This window comes from Astyanax mexicanus, chromosome 2, assembly GCF_023375975.1.
Source record: "Astyanax mexicanus isolate ESR-SI-001 chromosome 2, AstMex3_surface, whole genome shotgun sequence".
Taxonomy (NCBI): Eukaryota; Metazoa; Chordata; class Actinopteri; order Characiformes; family Acestrorhamphidae; genus Astyanax; species Astyanax mexicanus.
In genome coordinates, this window is record NC_064409.1 from 12,235,106 (window position 1) to 12,256,059 (window position 20,954).

At 39.1% G+C, this 20,954-nt stretch overlaps 1 protein-coding gene across 1 annotated transcript; it reads right to left on the bottom strand.

The window, feature by feature from the left end:
- On the bottom strand, window positions 1-19,803 carry wnt7ba (wingless-type MMTV integration site family, member 7Ba). Its single transcript, XM_007232268.4, has 4 exons — window positions 19,547-19,803; window positions 14,263-14,489; window positions 7,881-8,152; window positions 1-2,650 (listed from the first exon to the last, which is right to left on the bottom strand). The coding sequence occupies exons 1-4, from the start codon at window positions 19,627-19,629 to the stop codon at window positions 2,171-2,173; spliced, it is 1,062 nt and encodes a 353-aa protein (XP_007232330.1). The 5' UTR covers window positions 19,630-19,803; the 3' UTR covers window positions 1-2,170.
- Window positions 19,804-20,954: the final 1,151 nt, after the last annotated feature.

Here is a 20,954-nt window from a genome sequence, read left to right on the forward strand (position 1 = left end):
TTAAACGGTTTGATTAATTTATTCACCTACTGATTTATACTGCTTCCAGAAGGACTACAAGTATGACCAGGCTACAAAAGAATGAGATGGATCCAAATAAAACTGGGACTACACAAAAGAAATGTCAGCTACTGTGAAAACAAACACAATGTATACATAACCATTCAATTTTGGGACATAATTCAGCATCTCTGATTCTCAAATCGTTAAGAAACAATGAAGTAATAATAATGAGGAAAATGGTAATAATTACTCTGTTTTTCAGAATATACATGACATAAAGTGCCATATTTCTACATAAAAAAATATACCTTTACAAATTTGCCAGCCACAAAATGTGTACAAACAAATCTTGAACAAAAAAATGTTGCTACCAAAAATAGTTACATGACCTTTAACATTTCAGACCCCAGCTGTATGGTTAGGTAAATTCCAATGGCTCAGGCGGAATATAACTGGCTGGGTGAGGCTAGTGATGTGGAACCCCTTGTCTGTGGAATTCGTGAGAATGTTGTGTGTGCGGGTTGACCACACAAATGTGTTTTGGTGAAGCATGTTAAAGGAATGCTTCAGTGTTTTTAACATATCCTCTACATGCTTATTTGTACAGTATGGTCGATTACCATGGACAACAATTTGTACTTCTCTGAAAAGAGAAGAAAATATGTTTACTCAAAACAGGCTTGGCATGCAAACCAGTGGGCACCAGTGGCTTTGTGTAGCTTTGTCTGGTGAAAACAGGGCAGATTCACTGTAACATTAAGAACAATGGGTAGCTTACTTGCTTATCTGTGAATGTTGATTACCAACACGTTTCTTTGTTTGCTTGATAGACATTACTGTTTTATTCCCTTGTAACACAAGCTATTTATAACAAAACGCTGTACTGCAAAAAGAAAACATTAGCAATGTATGTGCCTTCTAATTTAGTTTGACAAAAGTCTGTTACATTACAATTCCACCAATGAAAACCTCCTTTACTGCTATCCATTGTACATTTTGAATTGGACTGATGTAAAATTTGCCTAAATTCTGATCTGGCTTTTTTAATAACTATGTATCAGATATGTATCAGATTTTAGGACCACATATGAAAGTGTCCCAGTAACAGCAAAGGCTAATTTTGACTTCCTTTACATAAAAAAAATTATTGGCCTCATTTTCAAACGCTGTATTGATCACTGCCCACATACTTCCATGTGCCCCTTGTCCTAGCATGAATGCTGAACAGCTACTAGAGGGCAAACATGGCAGTGGTGGAGAAGGCTATGATATTAAACCTTTGTACATTTTAATTGACCATATGTACTTATATTGACCATATATGCCAAATAGAGACCAAAAGGAAAACACTGGCGTATTCCTTTAGAAGCTTCACCGTACTTCCATCCATTTATACACATTTTACACAAATGCAAACCTAGACACATTTACAAAATGAATATGAAGAGACAGACAATGGAGTAGTGTATCATCCTCACATTATGGTGCTTAGATACAATATAGCAGAGGATGTATTTGGCATTAACAACTACTACAGAAGAATGTTTTTTTTTTTTGGTTGAGGCCACATTTCTGTATGTGCGGCTGTAATGTGTTATTATGTGACATGGAAATGATTAGCAACAGGCCAGGTTATTATCAGTAGCAGTCATTTTTGATGTCATCAAAGAAACATAAATCTTAACAAGTTATCAGTCCATTATCAAAAGAAAGGAAAAGAAAGAAGTTGTTTTTCAGTGTTCAGGGTATACAGTGTGACTGAGCATTTGAAGCGTTCGTTCCAGCATTTCATGTTGAGGAAGACACTAGAATCTTTCTTCCTCCCTTTTTTCTTCCATACTTATGTCTCTTAGTCTGGCTTGTGTTAGTCAATGTCAAGAATCAGCATTAGATCCACAGAACCTTCTATTGTCCTTCCTTGTACTTCAGAGGCAGAGAACTAAACTCCTTGTACCGCAAAGGTTCCTGCATTTCACTGAGATCATACTATGAGTGCATCTTTGCATTTCTTCCCTATAGACTTTGCTAGACATTAGCATCTTTATTCGTAAAGAGTGCCCTGTGTGCAAAACGAAGCCATGAAATCACAAGGTTATTCCCAATTCAGCTTCCTTTCCAGTGGCATCTTGGCCTTCCCACCCTATTGCTCATCCTTGTTTCTTTGTCCTCACTTACAGGTGAACACCTCTGTCATTTCACTGCAGGTGTTGCACTTTACAAAGCAGCACCACTGGAACTTGCAGTTGCACTGCCACACCCGTGTGTACTGGTGGGTGTCGTGGCCTCGCCCACAACACATTAGGCCGCACCCATCTGGGTGGGGTGATGTGTGGTTGCACAGTCGGCCGCGTGTTCCCGCACTGCCCGTGGCCACATCCTCCTCGCAGTAATTCGGGGACCGCTCTAAGTACACCAGGTCCGTGTCAGTTGGCTTGATGTAGCCATGTGACTGTTTGAGCCGCAGAAACGAGGGCTGCCGCAAGCGAGTGGCCCGCACAGCCTCCACCTGCACCGCCACCCCGTAACGTTCCTTTAGTACATAACCAATCTCCCGAAACTTGGGCAGCGTTGTCCAGCATGTTTTAGTGGTGCACGAACCCGAGACCCCATGGCACTTGCACTCAAGCTTCATCCTCTCCTCCAGGACCTGAGAAAGAATACACAAAAACATCATTATATTCTAGTCACTTCTGCCACAAACCAAAACTATCCAATCTAGATGTACTGCATACAATGCAACACAAGCATGAACCATGATCTGAACTCTAAAGTGTGAAAACACCTTTATAATCAAAAATAATCATATATAAAATAATCATTATAAAAAAATACATTCTGCAGTCTGTGGGCACCAGCAAGCTAGCGGGATACACAACTTCCCTTTCTGTAATACTCTAAACAACCCGGCAGTTAGTTTATTAAGCCCTTTATGAATTAGAATTACATCCACAGCCACAGTCAGGACTGGGGAAGTGGCAGGTCTGTTAAAAAAGTAAGCACTACTCAAATAGCATTAGTTGCAGTTTCATTTCATTCTGTGATCCTCTGATCAACTGGGCCGATACACTTCTTTTCACATTAATTATTTTTCAGTAAAGTGGTTTTGCAGTGTGTATATAGCTTCTACTTCAAATTCAAAAATATTGCCTTTGTATAAGCAAACAGTTTTATTATTAACCTCTAAGAATTTGACACTAAAAATTATTTCATCAGTTTTGACATTTGTGGCATGAGCAAATTCATGCAGCTGACTGATCGAGGAAATGCTTGACATTCTACTGTGATTCTTTTCAGCAACGTGAACCAAAAGCCATTATTCAATAGATCCTGAGCAATGACTCAATGAGGGTTGCCAGCTATATGTCAGATCTGAAGGGAAAAAAAGGTTTTTGCCAAAACATACCCTGTAATTTTCACTACCTTCCGAAGGGCCACATCAAAGGGCAAGAAAAATGTCCATGACTCTCAAGTAACCGTTTGTGTATACGATTACGTTTGAGTTAAAAGTGGATCTGTTAGGGTTTTGATGTGTTAGGAATATCTTTAGCAGACAGTCGACTGTTAACCATCCCATTTTGCATTGGGTTTGTCTGAACAGAACAGAGTGAAGATTTCAAAAGATCGAATCCATCTTTCTAAACACTTTTATAACACTGATTTGGGCTGTGGACAGGCAGAGTTTATCATTTTTATAACTAAAATAATATTGTCACAAGCTATTCCTCCCTCAAATCCCAACTGGCTGAAATGGGAGGTGGCTGTTTCTCCCAGTGTTCATTTATTTTTATAACAACAATAAATTATGCAACCAATCAGACTTACACAAACCCTCAGTTCTCTTTTGACTTGTTTTCTGGATTTAGGAAGAGCTCATCATGGGCCGCTGATAGAGCTGTACGTGGCTTGTTCTAGCTGTGTGGACAGAGCGAGCGGGCGAGAGAGAAGAAGAGAAAGAGACTAGCAATAATATCCTGTATCCTGACTTAATGCTCTGTAATTCAATGAACGGACTGAGGGGTTGTGGCAGCGTTCCAACTGGCAACCGGTTGGTCTTTGCATTCCCGTCCCACACGACGAAAGCCTCAACTCCATAACCAGCTCCATTAGGCACTCTACTTATGGATGGCTTTTGTACTCCTAACGGCCCCTTTATTGGCCTCTGAAGTGACAAATGAAACTGGGGAGCACGGCTTAGGGCAGACTGGGTCAATCAGGAGGTGGAACGAGTCCATAATGGATACCAACTTTGACTTAATTATATTTGTACCTGGAGAAACTGACCAGCTCTGGAGAAAATGATCACTTTAAAATGTTTAGCTTACAGAAATGAGAAATCTATCAAGACATGCAGAGCTCAGCTGTGCTGTTAATTAATTAAATACTTTGCAGTAAATGTGTTACCATCCTGTTATAGTCATTTCAAAACTAAAATTTGCCCAGAACACAAAATATAACTAGAAATTATATATTGTAATATCAGTACTATGTTAGATCAACAGTAATGGTATTAAATATACATTGAGTTATAGTTAACCAGGAGATATTTTAAGCTCACTCTGAAAGATTCCAGAGACGAATGGTATCTTTTGCTGTATTATTATATTTGCTGTAATATATTGGGTTTAAATGAATATAAAAAACTTTTAAAGGGTTAACTAATTTATTTTTACATCACTGTGGCAAAAATCTTGGCCCTGACTGTAATGTTTTGCTACCTAGCACTAGCTAACTACATGCTCTTGCATGGGGCGCAAGTTAGTTAGCTAAGATAATGTTGTAAATCATGTTAGTATATAATGAGCCAGTTTTTTGTATCAGACTTGAATGTATAAAACAGATTTGTACTTCATAATGCCAATCTTTTTTGGTAAAGTGTTTGCTGCTAGCTAACTAGCTAACCTAGGGTGACCAAACGTCCTTATTTCCCGGGACATGTCCGTATTTCACGTCCTGTCCCGGGCGTCCCGGGTTTCTTTTTTTTTTCAAAAAGTGAGGAAATGTCCTGGTTTTTAAATTACCTTCATTGGACCAGAGAGCAGTAGACAGCGTGACTGTCAGCGTGAAGCCCTCCCTCTCTACCCCCCCTGACTCTGACTCCAGAAATAATGAGTATAGTAACAGCAGTGATGAGAGGTGGAGAAAAGGATGAGAAAAGGAAAAAATGTAAAGGAATGTATTCAGTAATTTGACATCATAGTTACTTGTTTTTGAAATTTGTACTAAAACATATAATTGGCACATTTACAATCTATTAAATAAATCTATTATTTCCATTTTCTGTTTTTTTTATAAAGTGTATTTTGCTGCATGTAAAGTATGGTTGATTTAACGTACCTTACTGCAATATAATTTTTATTATTTTTTTAAGTTTAAAGATAATTGAATTATTGTTGGTTTCGTGTTGTTTTTCTGTTAAAATGAATGTTGTTTTTTAATTAATTCTGGGTGCAAATACTGATTATAAATCAGCATCAGACTGGAATGAGGACACAGCAAAGTTAATGTTAATATTTTAATATTAATTTGACATCTATTCAATGACTGATTGCTATCTGGAACAAGACATGTTTTGTGTCCCCAGTTTGCTTATTTTTTTAATGGCGTTACCATGATGTGGCTTGGTTTAAGAAATAAGTTTTCTCAGATTGGCACAGTAGCTAATACATAATGAAAGCTTTTAGCCAATCATTTGTGTTGTGCAAACTGCCAAAACAATCACACACCAAACATCTAGCTTAACTGAATATAAGCTGAGGGGAACATTGTGTGAACTAGATTTTTGCCCAAACCATCTCTTTGTCCCAACATACCTGCTTTCTAAACACTAGCAGACTGAAAGAACAGCAAGAACGGATCGATTGCTTTAGTTCATCCTGTTTTTGTTGGCTTAACTGGTTCTACTGTACAGGGAAGATTTTCTACGAGAATCCTGAGCATTGTTTTGAAGATTTTATTGCATTAAGTGACAAAAATGATGTCACTGAAGTCAGGACCTTAGATGATAATCTCCTCAACTCATCCCAAATGTGGTAAATGGAGCATATCCTTTATATATGTATATCCTTTTTTGTTGATTGGCACCCATCCACAAAAAAATATTTGCTAATAACACAATGCAAAGTGCAATGAAATGGTTCAGGTGATGTCCTGACAACACACGTATCAGATTAAAAAGCACTGAGAATGTGTGGGACTGTGTTGGGAAGTTCTTGGAGAAGCACAAAGTCCAACCACTACAGAAGGTCTGCTGGCAGCAGTAGACAATGTGTGGGAAGCAGTTCATTTAAATCAGTTTAAGAAAATATGAATGGTCTAAGGCAGTAACCAATGCCAGGGGGGAACCCACACAATACTAAACTGTTTTTTTTATGTGTATCTCTGACCAATACATAAACCATTTTAAATTTTTAAATTGTTTAAGCATTCTTTTATACTGCCAGTGTATAAAGCAGTCAGTAGTGAAATATCAGGGTGGGAAAGTAAAAACTGCTCTGCCCACCAAAAAAAATAGTGTGTAATGCATGTGTAATGTAACATGACAGATGTCACAGCATGCAGTTGTAAAGGTTCCTAATGGTATCCCATGCAGTTCAGATATTCCTGCTAATTTTGTGGTAGCAAAATAGCATCCAATACATTTTCAATCAAGAATAGGTCTGGCGATATGGCTGGACATTTTATAGCATGTTTGTCTTCAAGGCAAGCTCTTGACTCAACAGCAGAATGTGCACAAGCATTGTCGTGTTGAAATAACACACTGGAGTCTGCAGTCAGAAAGCTTGAGTCACTGGTTGCAGGACCTTATTAATGTAACTCTGGGCTGTCAGAGTGCCTTTTTAATCAAGACTAAAGATTATCTACCATTATACTAAATAGTGCTCCTCACTATGACACCATGCCTTCTGGATGTGTGGTGCAGGACAACAAACCATTAATCCTGGTGCTGACCACAGTACCTTCACACACAGATTCGCTGTTTGTTTTGACCAATACATGCTCAACATTAAATATGGTTAAGGGTGCTTTGCAGAGGGATATTCTTCTGTGTTTTGATTTGTCTACGTATGTTTCTTATTGTATTGTGTTGTCACTGGTGGATGCCTACATTTCCTTCGGGATAAATAAAGTAAATATCTATGTATCTATCTATCTATCTATCTATCTATCTATTATAGGAAATTGTGGGGGGAGTACAGCCAATAGTTAGAAGCAAGGGTAACACTTTATAAAAACTTTCATTAATAGACCATTACTAATGATTAATAACCGTATTTTTTCATATTTTAAGAAACTAAAAAGTTGCTATCACATTTGTATATACTAATGAATGCATTGGCAACATAAACTGCAATTGATAAACATTTGGCTAGTTTAAAATTTGCATTTACTAGCAATGTATTAACAATTTGCTAACATTTTTAATATGAATATCCATGCTGATAAATAAGTGTCATGTGTGAACATTTGTTAATATTCGAATTCTGATGAAACTACTGCTTTATTCACATCAACTGATCATTAGTTAAAAATTTGTTAATAAAAGTTATTATAAAGTGTTACCGAAGCAAGTTTTGTGGACTGGCAGAGTTAAAATAGAACCTTTTGACTGCAAGGAGCAAAATAAATTTAGTGAAAAACTGCACAACCTTTTATGAAAAGAACCCACCTCCAACTGTTGAAGGCATGAGGGTGGTTTATTCATGCTTTTAGCTTGTGTTGCAGCCGATGGTGAAAATCCCCCAAACAAGAATTTAAGGTAAACCTTAATTGGTTTACAAGCCGTGATATGTGGCAAAAAAAGGTTTTGCTGGGCTTTGACTGGGAATATTTTAGTTAACTCAACCAAAACCAGAATCTCCCTCTATATCTTTGCTTACCTTTCTGCCTGCTTCATTGTTGTGCAGATTCATTAGCCTGCGGGCATTTTTTTTAATCTCTCGGGCGTCTACGAAGCGCCTGGAGAACTCCACGCCGTACTTGACGTCAGCCGAGCAACCTCCCCATTTCCAGCCCTCCTCATGGTCATGGTAGCCCTGCTTCTCCCTGTCGCAGCCACAGTGGCTCAGGTTGCCCTGGCTGCAGGCTGCTGTGACTGCGTGGGCAACACCTGCTGCTGTGATGGCGTACGTGAATGCTGCCTCCTTGCTGCCTAGGGAGAGGAGGGAGAACAGTACTGTAATATTTTATATTTTTAGAATACTTTATGACTAGCTTTAATCTCTGTCTGGGAAATCAACCCTGTATATTCAAATGTTTGGGAACATCCCTTCTAATAAATGCATTCTGCTACTTCCCCCCCATAAGTTCCCCCCATTGATGACACAGATGTGCAAATGCACACACACACAACTGGTCTAGTCCAGGGGTGTCCAAACTTTTTTTGTTGGGAGCCAGAAGGAGAAATATATTTGAAGTCACGGGCCACACTCTGTAATAAAACAAATAATGAAATATACCATTTTAAATAATACTTTTTTCCTGATTATTTGATTTACAAACCATTTTACACACATTTGACTAACTATCTTTATCTTTGACAGTGTTGTGTAAACTAAGATTTTTCAAATTGATGTTTAATTTCATGAATTCTCTTAATATAAAACTCCTTAATTACGACAACTTTTAGACTCTTTGCCCCGTTTTTCTGCTCTAGAAATGCGCACCCTCTCCGCTTTTAGACTCTTTGCCCCGTTTTTCTGCACTAGATATGCGCACTCTCTCCGCTTTTAGACTCTTTGCCCCGTTTTTCTGCACTAGATATGCGCACTCTCTCCGCTTTTAGACTCTTTGGCCCGTTTTTCTGCGCTAGAAATGCGCACTCTCTCCGACTTTTTGGCCCATTTCTGACACCTAGCGTTCAAACTTTGAATCTCACATTATAAAACCTGCTTAACAGCGGGCCAACTTTCATTCTATTTCTAAAATACCTCGCGGGCCACTCCAAAAAAGAAAACGGGCCGCAAATGGCTCGCGGGCCGTAGTTTGGACACCCCTGGTCTAGTCTCTGCTGAGAAGAAATCTCTGGAGCAGAGTATAATGAACCTGTTGGCATCATACCTAATGCAAAGTGTGGGCTAGAGGGGTATGAAGCCCCCCATTATTGAGCAGTAAAGCAGTAAAACTGTGTTCTCTGAAATAATTATCCAAAACTCACCACTGCTCTTGTCTATAAATGCAATCACGTCCTCAATACAATGCTTAATTTTTTTAAAAAACAGTAAAAATAGATTTCAGAGGAAACAAAGAATGAGCAAGTGCCCCAGTACTTAATATTCTTTTAATGTTTGTATGACGAATCACAGCATGTCTAGTCTTTGTGCAGACGTACTACCAAAAGAATAGGACTGTATGGAGCGGAGCATTTAGAAACAAGCTTCTTTCTATCTGCAAAGGTTAAGCAGGGGGACAAAAGTGACCCCTGCTGGTGGCCTTATGGAGCCTTAGAACTGACCTCCAAGCAGTGATAGATGTTTCACTATAGCTTCTGGAAGGAACCATCAGTTGACCATCAGTGGCTGAGGCCTTTGATGCGGGAGAGAGTGCTGCAACTTCATTTACTTCTTTAACTTATTTCTAAATAAATAGTACTGGAATGCAATTGAAACTTACATCTCATCACATCCCATTATCATGAATATTACAGATGACTGCATTTAATACCCCTATTATTTCTACTCAAAATACATTTCTGCTTAATGTACAGTATGTAGCATCTTGTCACCACCTAAGAGACAGTGGCTAATGATTATTATATTAAACACTGGGGGCACAAGGGCATTCATTCTTGTCAAGGATGTTGTGGCTGGGGGTTTCAGGTAGTCCTAAATTGTAGAACTTTGGCTTTGTGTATATCATCGCTGGTCTATGAAAAACACGTATCTCCATTTTTGTCGATTTTTAGTTTACTACATAATTTGAACAGACAAACTGTCCCTTACACTGTGCCGAAATTTCTTAATGAAGCAACCATTAGCAATACTTCAAAATGACCTGAAACAAAACTCTTTCTACATTGACTTCCTTGAAATTTTACAACGTTTTTTCTCTCTCCTGTAAAGTGGCTGTTTTGGAGATAAGGATTTTTAATTGGACAGGGACGATATGTGTGTTATATGAGGACATAGCATTTTTTAAAATCCATGAAAATATATTAATAAACATTCGTACACAAATAATTTTCCAAAACTAATAAATAGTATATAAATTTTAATTCTTCAGTAAATTATTTCTTTAATATCACAGCATTATAAATTTGTGGAAAACTGTTTCAGTAATTTGTGAACAATTTACATTCATGACCAGATAGCATGTAATAACATGTTGTGATGTAGCATGTAAAAGGCAAAAAAAAAACACTTTAGACTGTAGTCTAGTTCATTCACCACCACTAAGAAGAATTCCAAACCACCGAAGTTAGTTGCTTTGGGCCCTATGCTATTGATATGATCATGCAGTTTCCATCAAATCGTGTTGCCAGAAACATTATTTTAGCCTGCCTCTGACCTGTCCTCTTAAAGCAGATTTACATAAACTCACTGCAGGAAATAAGCACCCAATTGCAGTTCTTTTGTCTTATGAATATTTTGCCACAGCAAAGACATGCTGGTTCTTTTTCCACTTCAGAGCTTTGTGCTTGTGATCTCGCCAGACTTCTCAACTTTAGCCCCAGTCTAGAAGAAGCCCATCCGCTGGTCATCGGGTGGTGCTGGGTGAAGAATTTTCCCTCACCCAGCCAAGAGCCTGTGTCTATCCATCGCAGTCTTTAAGCTAATTGACCAGTAATGCGTGCTCGGTTTCACTGATGAATTTAAACTAGCGTGATTCCCATGCAGTCCTCTCTCAGCAGCCCACAACGCTAATGGAATAACAGTTGGGCCGAGCGGGAGTGGAGTGGTCAGAGAGCTTTGTCATGAACCTCGAGCCAGAATGGTCATGGAGGAGATCCCAGCTGATAATGTACAGAATGTAAATTCTGCTGCTGTCTAATGTAAGATGCTCTGGCTAAGAGCTGAAATGAGAAGACTGGTGATTATACTTTAATCTGAGCTGACAGTCCAAACTCATATAAAGAATCTGGATTTGAGGAATCCATTATGCTTTCAGCCTCAGCGTTGGCCTGACTGGATGGCAGTGTGTTTTAGAGAAATACTCTGTTCTGCTTTAGTCCTGCCAACAATGATTTTTGTCAGAATTCAGCACATAACTAATACAGTGTGTCAAAGCTGCAAATGCATGAGCCAGGAGTAAAATTATGAATTGTGTTATAATCATATTAAATCCTCAGAACTCACAATTATTGTTTAAATACATGTGCATGAAGTATAGAAAATGTAAAAAAAAATACTTTTATTTCATTGCAGACAGTTTGAACCCAAGATATTTCATGTTTTGTCTGCTCAAATTTATTTCATTTGTTAACATACAAATACAGTACTAGACTAAAGTTTGGATCTTAAATGGACATCTTGGCCTATTTTCAGTAAGCTTTCAGTTAACAGCTGTGCTGAACTGAATTACTTGAATTTCTTGCCCTTTTAAAGTGTTTGAGAACATCCGTTGTGTTGTGAAGAGGTGGAGTTGGTATACAGTGAATAGTCCTAATGGTCTTATCCATATTATGGCAAGAACTACTCAACTTAAGAAAAAATGACTTTAAGAAATGAAGGTCAGTCAATCAGAAATATTTCAAGAACTTTGAAAGTGTCCTCAATTGCAGTGGCAAAGACCAACAAAAAACGTCATGATGAAACTGGCTCTCATCTGGACCTGGTATGGTACATTCCTGCATTTCAGGCCTGCTACACATTTCCAAAAAAATGGGTAATGTACATACAGTGCAAAAATGCTTGCAAGCTCTTTCTTTTTTTTGTATTTTTCATACTGCCCTGACTTGAGGTTGAAGTCTTATGAAAATATCAGATGGTAGAATATATTAAATATATAATGTTCACATTAAAACCATCTCTATTTCAGATTTTTTTTCACTTTTCCTTACAGCTGTTCTGTATACTGTACCAAATCATAATAAATGGAGTAATAGAAAGGCTAGGATAAAAATGGTATAAAACTGCATAAATAAAATATATTCCTTATAATTGATTTTTCTCCTGTAAATTAGCAATTCTTGAGCGATCTGGCCAACTGTGGGAACCAAGCTTCCAGATCTGGACACTATACTAGAAGTCTAGCAACATCATAAAGGTCGCGTCCTAACCATGGCTTAATTTTCCTTTCGTTTCACCTTTAGGAAATGCCAGCTGCCCTTAACATTGTGTAAACATGTATCAGATGAACAGGCCTATGGAAATGTTTCGAAATTAATCATAATCTCATTCTCTTTTTACATTGACTTTCACTGAAAAATATTAAGATTTTTTCCTTCTCCTGTAAAGTTGCCATGTAATTGCTCTCTATCATATCAAAACCATATAACCGCTCAGTTTTTCCTTTCTTTACACCATTAGGAGCCACCAGCTGCCCTTTACATTGTGTGAGCATTTCATGACAAATGGAATGGACCAATAGCAATGCTCTAAAAGTAGTTGAATGAAATCCTGTTACATTAACTCGCACTTGCTGTTGAGAACATTTTTTCCCAGCTCCTATAAAGTTTCAGCAAGGAGGGTTTCGTAACGACAGCAACGATACACAAATATTACACACGGCTCTTACAAAGAGAACCATCATAATGACACCGAGCTGCCTTTTAGATCATGATGTGAAAACCAGCTTCAGAAAGCCACACACACCAAAGAACATGAGAAAGGGGCACGCTGCAGCGGAGCGGGGCCTGCGCTGGAGAACACCACAGCTGAGAAACAGATACATTTAATTGAACAAAAGGAATAAAAGCAGCCAGCTTTGAGCCAACCAACCCCCAAAAGAGTGATTGTTACCAGGACCATCGGATTAAACACAGCCTCAAACCACACTTTGACCGAAACTAAACATATTTGACTGAAAGGCCATTTATATGAGCGTTCTGTATTAAAAGCCGCATCGTGAAGGAATAAATCAACAATCCACAAAATGTGAACCCCAGCAACTGTCATGTAGTTTGAGGTTCACTCCAATACATTGGAACCATCCGTGTGGGTATGTGCGTATGTGCGTGATGCCCAAACAGATTTTTTGGCAGTAATTTCATTGCTGCTGGGAGCATTGCTGGGAGAAACTTGCTTTCACTTAGTCTCCCACAGCAATTGAGGACAGATTCCCCCATGGTTAACCTCTTTTCATCTCCTCTCTTGTCTTACAGGCTGCACCACCACAGAAACGGCACATTTGGCAGCCATACCCCACCCTGCTTACATCCCTGCAGCGCACAGCAACACTCAATACATCTGATCCACATGCTCATACATGCGCACACATCTGGGGAGAGCTGGCCACAAACTCCAACGCAGGGTAATATGTTATATTTTCATTTAGATTTTGCTTATTTTTATTTATATAAAGTTTCAAGTTGTATATGTCCCAATATTCTCAAAGCAACATCATATGTGCATTTTTATAGGAGTCTGATATTTCTCCAGATTTACTTTGATTTACTCTTTTTTGAAGAATCATCTACAAGAAGCTTTATTTGTATATGAGGAACCATTTAACAAGGCATTCAAATTCTTCAAAGTTTTTTGCAGTGATTAATGAATTACTTTACGTTTATTCCCTTTCTACTAGTCTATTAATCTTATAATTTTGACACAAACACAAAAACATTAAATATTTATATTTATACTTGTATTTGTGGCAGCGCAGTTTTGATATTTACTGTCTATTATGTGGTCTATTAGCTAATCAGTACATTTTCAGGTGTTCATGTGTTGGAAATGAACTTGGCGGGGGTACACTGAAAAGAAGCCACCATATGATATTATAACTATTTTACTTTTTATTGTGTTAAAAGAAAACTCTTCTTTTAAATATCGTTTTTTTTTTTTATCCTTAGCTGCGTGTGCTGTTATTTCAGCACCTGCCCTTGAGTTTCTTTTATTAGTAAGTACTGGGGCATGTACAAATGATTGTCTGTGGTCCGTGATTGCTTGTTTCTGGCAGAGAGGAGATTAGACAAAAGGGAGTATTACTGCTGGAGTATTATTTAATGTTAATTTATATTTATTCTTAAGTTATAGTATTATATAGGGTAAACAAAACTTGCTGCCCAGATAGTGTACATGTGCGTAGCACTGTACTCACGTACACACCCATATACACAGACATGCAGGCTAGAAAGGCAGAATTCTGGGCTGATCTACTGACCCACTCGCAGCTCTTGTCCAAAGACAGTCCTCTCTCCCAGGGCGGAGCAGTTCCAGCGGCCGTAGCGGAACTGGTACTGGCACTCGTTGATGCCCATCTGAGCACCCTCTCCGATGACGATGATGGCGTCCGGGCGGCTCTGGCAGATGGCTCGCTGTCGGGGGGCCAGGCCGGGGATCTTATTACAGATGATATTCGCACCCAGAGCCACCACCGAGGACAGGGCCCTGTGTAGCACAACACACATAAAGGTATTAGCAGCAGACCACAGGAGCTTCATTACTGTAGTACAGGATCATTTAACACCATTTAACTAACAGGACAGAGCAATTTACATTAGCTTCATGTTCATAAATAATTTACAATACCTGCTGGAAAATATGACTCAACCATTTGACCTCTAGACTCATTTGAACTAGTTTGAGGCTAGTCATTAAAATGTTAAGTTTCTTAACATTTGAACATATAGATAATTTTATGTAGTTAAACTAAACAGACCTACATGTCGGCCCAAACTTCAATTTTTTTAGATCCTTTCTTTCATAAATACAAAACTTTCCTCTTAGACAAAATGCTTGTATCTTCAAAGTAGCCTGTCACAATAATTATGTTATCCAATTATTGTGCAATATATGCATATAACCTGATCATTTTTTGCTTTCTCTTGTGTTTATTTAGCAATGAACAGCTATCAACTAATAAATAAGTTGATTTTCTTTATTAATGATATTTAAACATTTTTATATTCCAATGTCTGAATATTTTTCATTTTAAAAAGTACATGTAAATGAATTATTATGGTATAATATTACCATTATATCAGTGGCATAAAGTATTTTTAATTGCAATAATATGATATATTGCAATGTTCTAAATCTACCTAAAAGGACTTTATTCCAAGTAATTTTGAAGGATTTATATTGATTTATTCATCAATAAATTCTGACAATGTAAGGAACAACTGTTTGTGTGAAAGTGATAATATAAGTTTCATAAGTATTACCAAATAATTCATATTAATCACTTAATAAAACATATTATGATTAATTAAATAAATGTGAATAATAACGTTATACTATAATTTACTTTATGTGTATAGGATTATTTGATTATGGTAATAATATTTCATAATAATACTTCATTTAGTTTTCCACAAACTAAATCCATTTAAACTGGACTTCTATGTTTATTTCTTATTTAAATATTTTTGGTCAATGATCTAGAAATATGAAGTGTTGATCATATATATTATAATGATAAATATTATCAAATTGCCAAGCCCTACTAACATAATACATATTTAAAATGTTATTCCCCTTTTATCATTGTATAGAAATATGACTTGACAATTCCAGCCAACCTGTAATTTAAATGTAAGGGTTCCTTTTTTGGAAACAATACACTGCAATAAACTACAGTAACTGCTACAAATGACTGCGTAAATGCATACGTTTATGAATGTGATATTAGGGCAATTAGGAAATAATGTCTAGTTTAAGCCTAAGTTTTCTTATCCTGTTTACTAATAATACCTGGTTTTCTTTACATTTCTATACAAATTAATGAACTCATTTCAGAGCATCATAGAAAACATGACGAAATGTTGTTAATAAAGATGTTATTACAAAAATTACAATTATGTGAAAGTATCTCATTCTCTGTTCTTGTAAAACACAACAGACAAGTCAAAACCTCCCATAAAGTGAACAAGAACAAGAACTCGCATGTGGGATAGCAACTCCACTTAGTGGGAAAAAAACCCAAAACAATGTCCAAACGAATTAGCACTGTGAAGTATGTTACTCTACAGAGAGAGTACAATACGCAACCAAGCCATCACAGAATATACAGCCCAATTAAAACACAGCCACACACATAAAACCTGGATTATTCTTGTAACTCAAGCTTTCTCCACGTTTATCTGAAACGTATTCTTGAAAAAGTTCAACCCGAAGTGAAGCTCATTGTGAAACTGAATGTATACGCTGTACAGTAGTTACTGTAGGAAAACACTGGCATGCATAACAAATCTCTTGGTTTAAATGGCCTGCAATATCATCTAAACAGAGCCATCTGTGCCCTGATATAGTCTTGCGTTTATTTGCACTTGTCAAACACAAAAGATCTTATCTTCACACACAGATCTGTAAAGATTTAACAGCCATCCGTATGAAGCTATACATGCAAACACACTCAAAGTGCTATAATCTGCTCTGTCCACTTGTTTGAGCTCCTCATAACTGAGGCTTTAACTCTGGTTGAATGATCAGAGCAAGCATATCATAGCAGAAGAGAAAACACTGAAGGTTCACAGCGCTTCAAAAATCACAGCACCCTAAAGATCTCTTCACATTGATTTTCCCTGCCATGCAAACATTCAGAAAAGACAAACACAGCCAACAAAATAGTTGCAAAAAGGGGAAGTGTCGAATTGCAATCCTATCTGTAAGATACCAGGAACCATCAATCAACAATCAATGATTGAAACTTTAGATAGATACAGACAACTCTACTTTATATTTATTGAGCAACACATACAGAAGTAGTGTTTAACATATGTTGTAAAGGTTGTAAAGGTTCCTAATGGTGTCCTGTGATAATCCATCCCTTGCAGGTTGAATATTCTCACAGTTCCTGAAGATTAAGAGTGTGTTACATCTTTCTGCTGACAGTCCTGCAGGTTCAGCAAATACTACAGTCAGTGTAGTTCAGAACAGCTGTTCCTGCCTGCACTGCTCTCTCCTACTGCACCTGCTGCAGCCTTTACTAAACACAGCTACACTGAGCACTCGCACCATAACACACTCACCAAACCCAGTCAGACTGAGCACTGGAAACACAAACAATACACTCCAAAACCCAACCTAACTGAACACTGGCCCCACAAACAATACACACCAAAACGAAACCTGACTGAACACTGGCCCCACAAACAATACACACCAAAACCCAATCTGACCGAACACTGGCACCACAAACAATACACATCAGAACCCAACCTGACCGAACACTGGCACCACAACACACACCAAAAACCAACCTGACTGAAAACTGGCCCCACAAACAATACACACCAAAACCCAACCTGACCGAACACTGGCACCACAACACACACACACACATACACACCAAAACCCAACCTGACTGAAAACTGGCACCACAAACAATACACACCAAAACCCAACCTGACTGAACACTGGCCCCACAAACAATACACACCAAAACCTAACCTGTCTGAACACTGGCACCACAAACAATACACACCAAAACCCATCCTGACTGAAAACTGGCCCCACAAACAATACACACCAAAACCCTTACCTGACTGAACACTGGTACCACAACACACACCAAAACCCAACCTGACTGAAAACTGGCCCCACAAACAATACACACCAAAACCCAATCTGACTTAAAACTGGCACCACAAACAATACACACCGAAACCCAACCTGACTGAACACTGGCCCCACAAACAATACACACAAAAACCAACCTGACTGAAAACTGACACCACAAACAATACACACCAAAACCCAACCGACTGAAAACTGGCACCACAAACAATACACACCCAAACTCTAACCTGACTGAACACTGGTACCACAACACACACCAAAAACCAACCTGACTGAAAACTGGCCCCACAAACAATACACACCAAAACCCTTACCTGACTGAAAACTGGCACCACAAACAATACACACAAACCCCAACCTGATTGAACACTGGCCCCAAAAACAATACACACACCCCAACCTGACTGAACATTGGCCCCACAAACAATACACACCAAAACCCTTACCTGACTGAAAACTGGCACCACAAACAATACACACAAACCCCAACCTGATTGAACACTGGCCCCAAAAACAATACACACACCCCAACCTGACTGAACATTGGCCCCACAAACAATACACATCAGAACCCAACCTGACTGAACACTGGCACCACAAACAATTCACACCTAAATCAACCTGACTGAACACTGGTACTACAACACACATACCAGACTGAGCAGTGAATCTATAATGCACACACTCCAAACCAAGCCAGACAGATACAACGCTGGAACTTTCTCACACACACACAGACTGACAGATCAAACCCAATCAGACTTAGCACTGCCACCATAACACACACGCACACTAAATACGGCCAGGACGAGCAGTGGAGCCAGAACACACACAAGACCTAACCAGACTGAGTACAGGCAATATACCCAGCCAGACTGAACACAAACAACAAGCCCAACCAGACTGAATACTGGCACTATACGCAGCCAGACTGAACACACACACCAAACTTAAATTAATCCGACTGAGCACTGGCACCATAAAATACATACCAAACCCAGCCAGACTGAGCACACACACACCTTCTCCAGACCAACCTGAGCACACACACCAACCCCAGCCACACTAAGCACATACACAACACCTTAACACACACCAAACCCAAAAAGACTGAGCACACACACACTAACCCCAAACAAACTGAGCACACACACACCAACCACATCCACACTGAGCACATAAACACTCCATAACACTCACCAAACCCAAACATACTGAGCACATGCACACTAAACCCAGCCAAACTGGGCACACATATAAACTCAACTAGACTTAGCACATACGCACCAAACCCAGCCAAACTGAGCAAACTGACCTAACACACACACACCTATCCAATCCGGACTTAACACACACACCTGGCCCATCCAGACTAAACACACACACACACCTAACTCAAATAGACTGAGGACTGGCACCATAAAACACACACCAAACCCTGACGGACTGAGCACACACACCAAACCCAGGCAAACTTGGCACACATCTAAACAACATCTTAGCCCATTCAGACGTGACACACACCTAGCCTATCCAGACTGAACACAAACAACAAACTCTGTTAGACTGAGCACATATACACTAAATCCAACCAGACTGTAGACACACACCAAACTTAGCCAGACTGAGCACTGGCACCATAACACACGCAGGTACCTAAACGGAGCACACGCACCGTAACGCACAAATCAAACCTAGCCAAACAGAGCACGTGCACTATGCAACCCACCTCCAAAACACACACTTTGCAACTGTACTCCAACACACGCACAAACCTGCCCTGCTGAGCGCGCGCACCACCACGCTCCATCCAAACACTGTCAGACTTGTGCACGTGCTCCATCACGCAAATAACAAACACCCCGCATCACTCACACAACACCCCTCAGACCCGCGCCGGATTAATGAGAGCAGTGTGAACGCACAGGTAGCTGCCGCTGCTGAGGATGAGCAGGATCTGGGGGTAGTAGACAGACAGCAGCGCGCCGCGAGTGGAGCCCGCGCGCATGGTGCTGCAGAGGAGAAGCTCCGGGTGAGATCTGGCTGTGTGTGTTGTGATGTGGAGCGGCTGGGTGGGAGCTGAGCCCCCGTCACGCAGCTCCTCGCTGCCGAGCCCTCATCTCCTGCTCCGGACAGAGCGAGGACTGCTGCTGCTGATGGAGCGAGCGGGATTACATACGCGCGCGCATCGCTGCACTACTGGGAGAAGGGGGTGGTGGTGTGGGGGTAGATGAGGGGAGGGGGGCACTTCTGTGGGACTTGGGTGGGTGGGGGGGGGGTCAGGTATATTGAATATAATGAATATTAATTGAATGTTGTTAGTGATATTATGAATAAAAGAACCAAACTATACAACTTAAAAAGTCATAGAATATTGGTATGTAAACAGATCATGAAATGTTACCTTAGAGGACGGCATTTAACATTCTTCTGTCCACAGTGTCCTCTTTTTGTCAGTTCCTGTCCCATTCCATGTGGCATGCCAATTTACTGTATTGATATAGTACACAAGTATTATTAATGCATCCACTGCAATGTAGTCAAAGTAACACAAATTTTACTAGTTTCACTAAAACAATGCACAAAAGTACAGTGCCTCAAAGCACAAAACATAATCGGAATCAAGGGGAAACAAACTAAACAGCCAGTAATTTAATGTTGTTTACTACATTAATTTACACACATCAGTCAAAATTTAATGCATCTTCATGGCTCAGCCGAGCAGTAAGTTTAGATTCAAAGGCTCTTATTTTTTACCATTGGTCCATTTTTGGTTTTGTAGGTGAGTTTCATTTGAGAACTTGTAGTTATTGCTCACGGGCTCCCCCTACAGTCAGAAAGTGTAATGCTTTACCAAAGTTACATTGTGCAGTAAGCAGCGTGCCAGGGGCAGTGTAACAAGTATATCAATGCTAATTTCCTTTCCTTACAAATCAGTGGAGTAAGGTGTAAGGTGCAGTGAGGTAAAAAAAATGCTACAAAGTGTTGCTTTATAAGTACAGTATAAATACAGTTTTCTAATATGGTATTGTGTAACAAACCATACAAATGTAATGTGTCCTATAATAAATAACACCAAAATGGACCCTTAATGTGTGGTACTTTACTTAATTGTCCAATTTATCTAGGCTGTTATCTCTAGGGAGATCTTGTGATATTTTGTCATATCTTGTCATATTAGTCAGATCCTGCTTAACTTTATAGTAAAACATTCCACTGAACTCAATCACAGTCAGTTTCATCCATTATTTGAGTAAATTCATAAATCAACATGGGTGCACGGCAGTAAATACATTCAACTAAGCACAACACATGAGCTATGCTGTTTTTATT

Excerpts from the sequence above, each read along its gene's own strand:
- wnt7ba (XM_007232268.4), bottom strand. The coding sequence starts at position 19,629 with ATGCGCGCGGGCTCCACTCGCGGCGCGCTGCTGTCTGTCTACTACCCC. Across the intron at positions 14,490-19,546 it reads CTCAGCAGCGGCAGCTACCT|GGCCCTGTCCTCGGTGGTGG; the intron begins GTGCGTTCACAC and ends TGTGCTACACAG. Across the intron at positions 8,153-14,262 it reads TGGACAAGAGCTGCGAGTGG|GCAGCAAGGAGGCAGCATTC; the intron begins GTCAGTAGATCA and ends TCCTCTCCCTAG.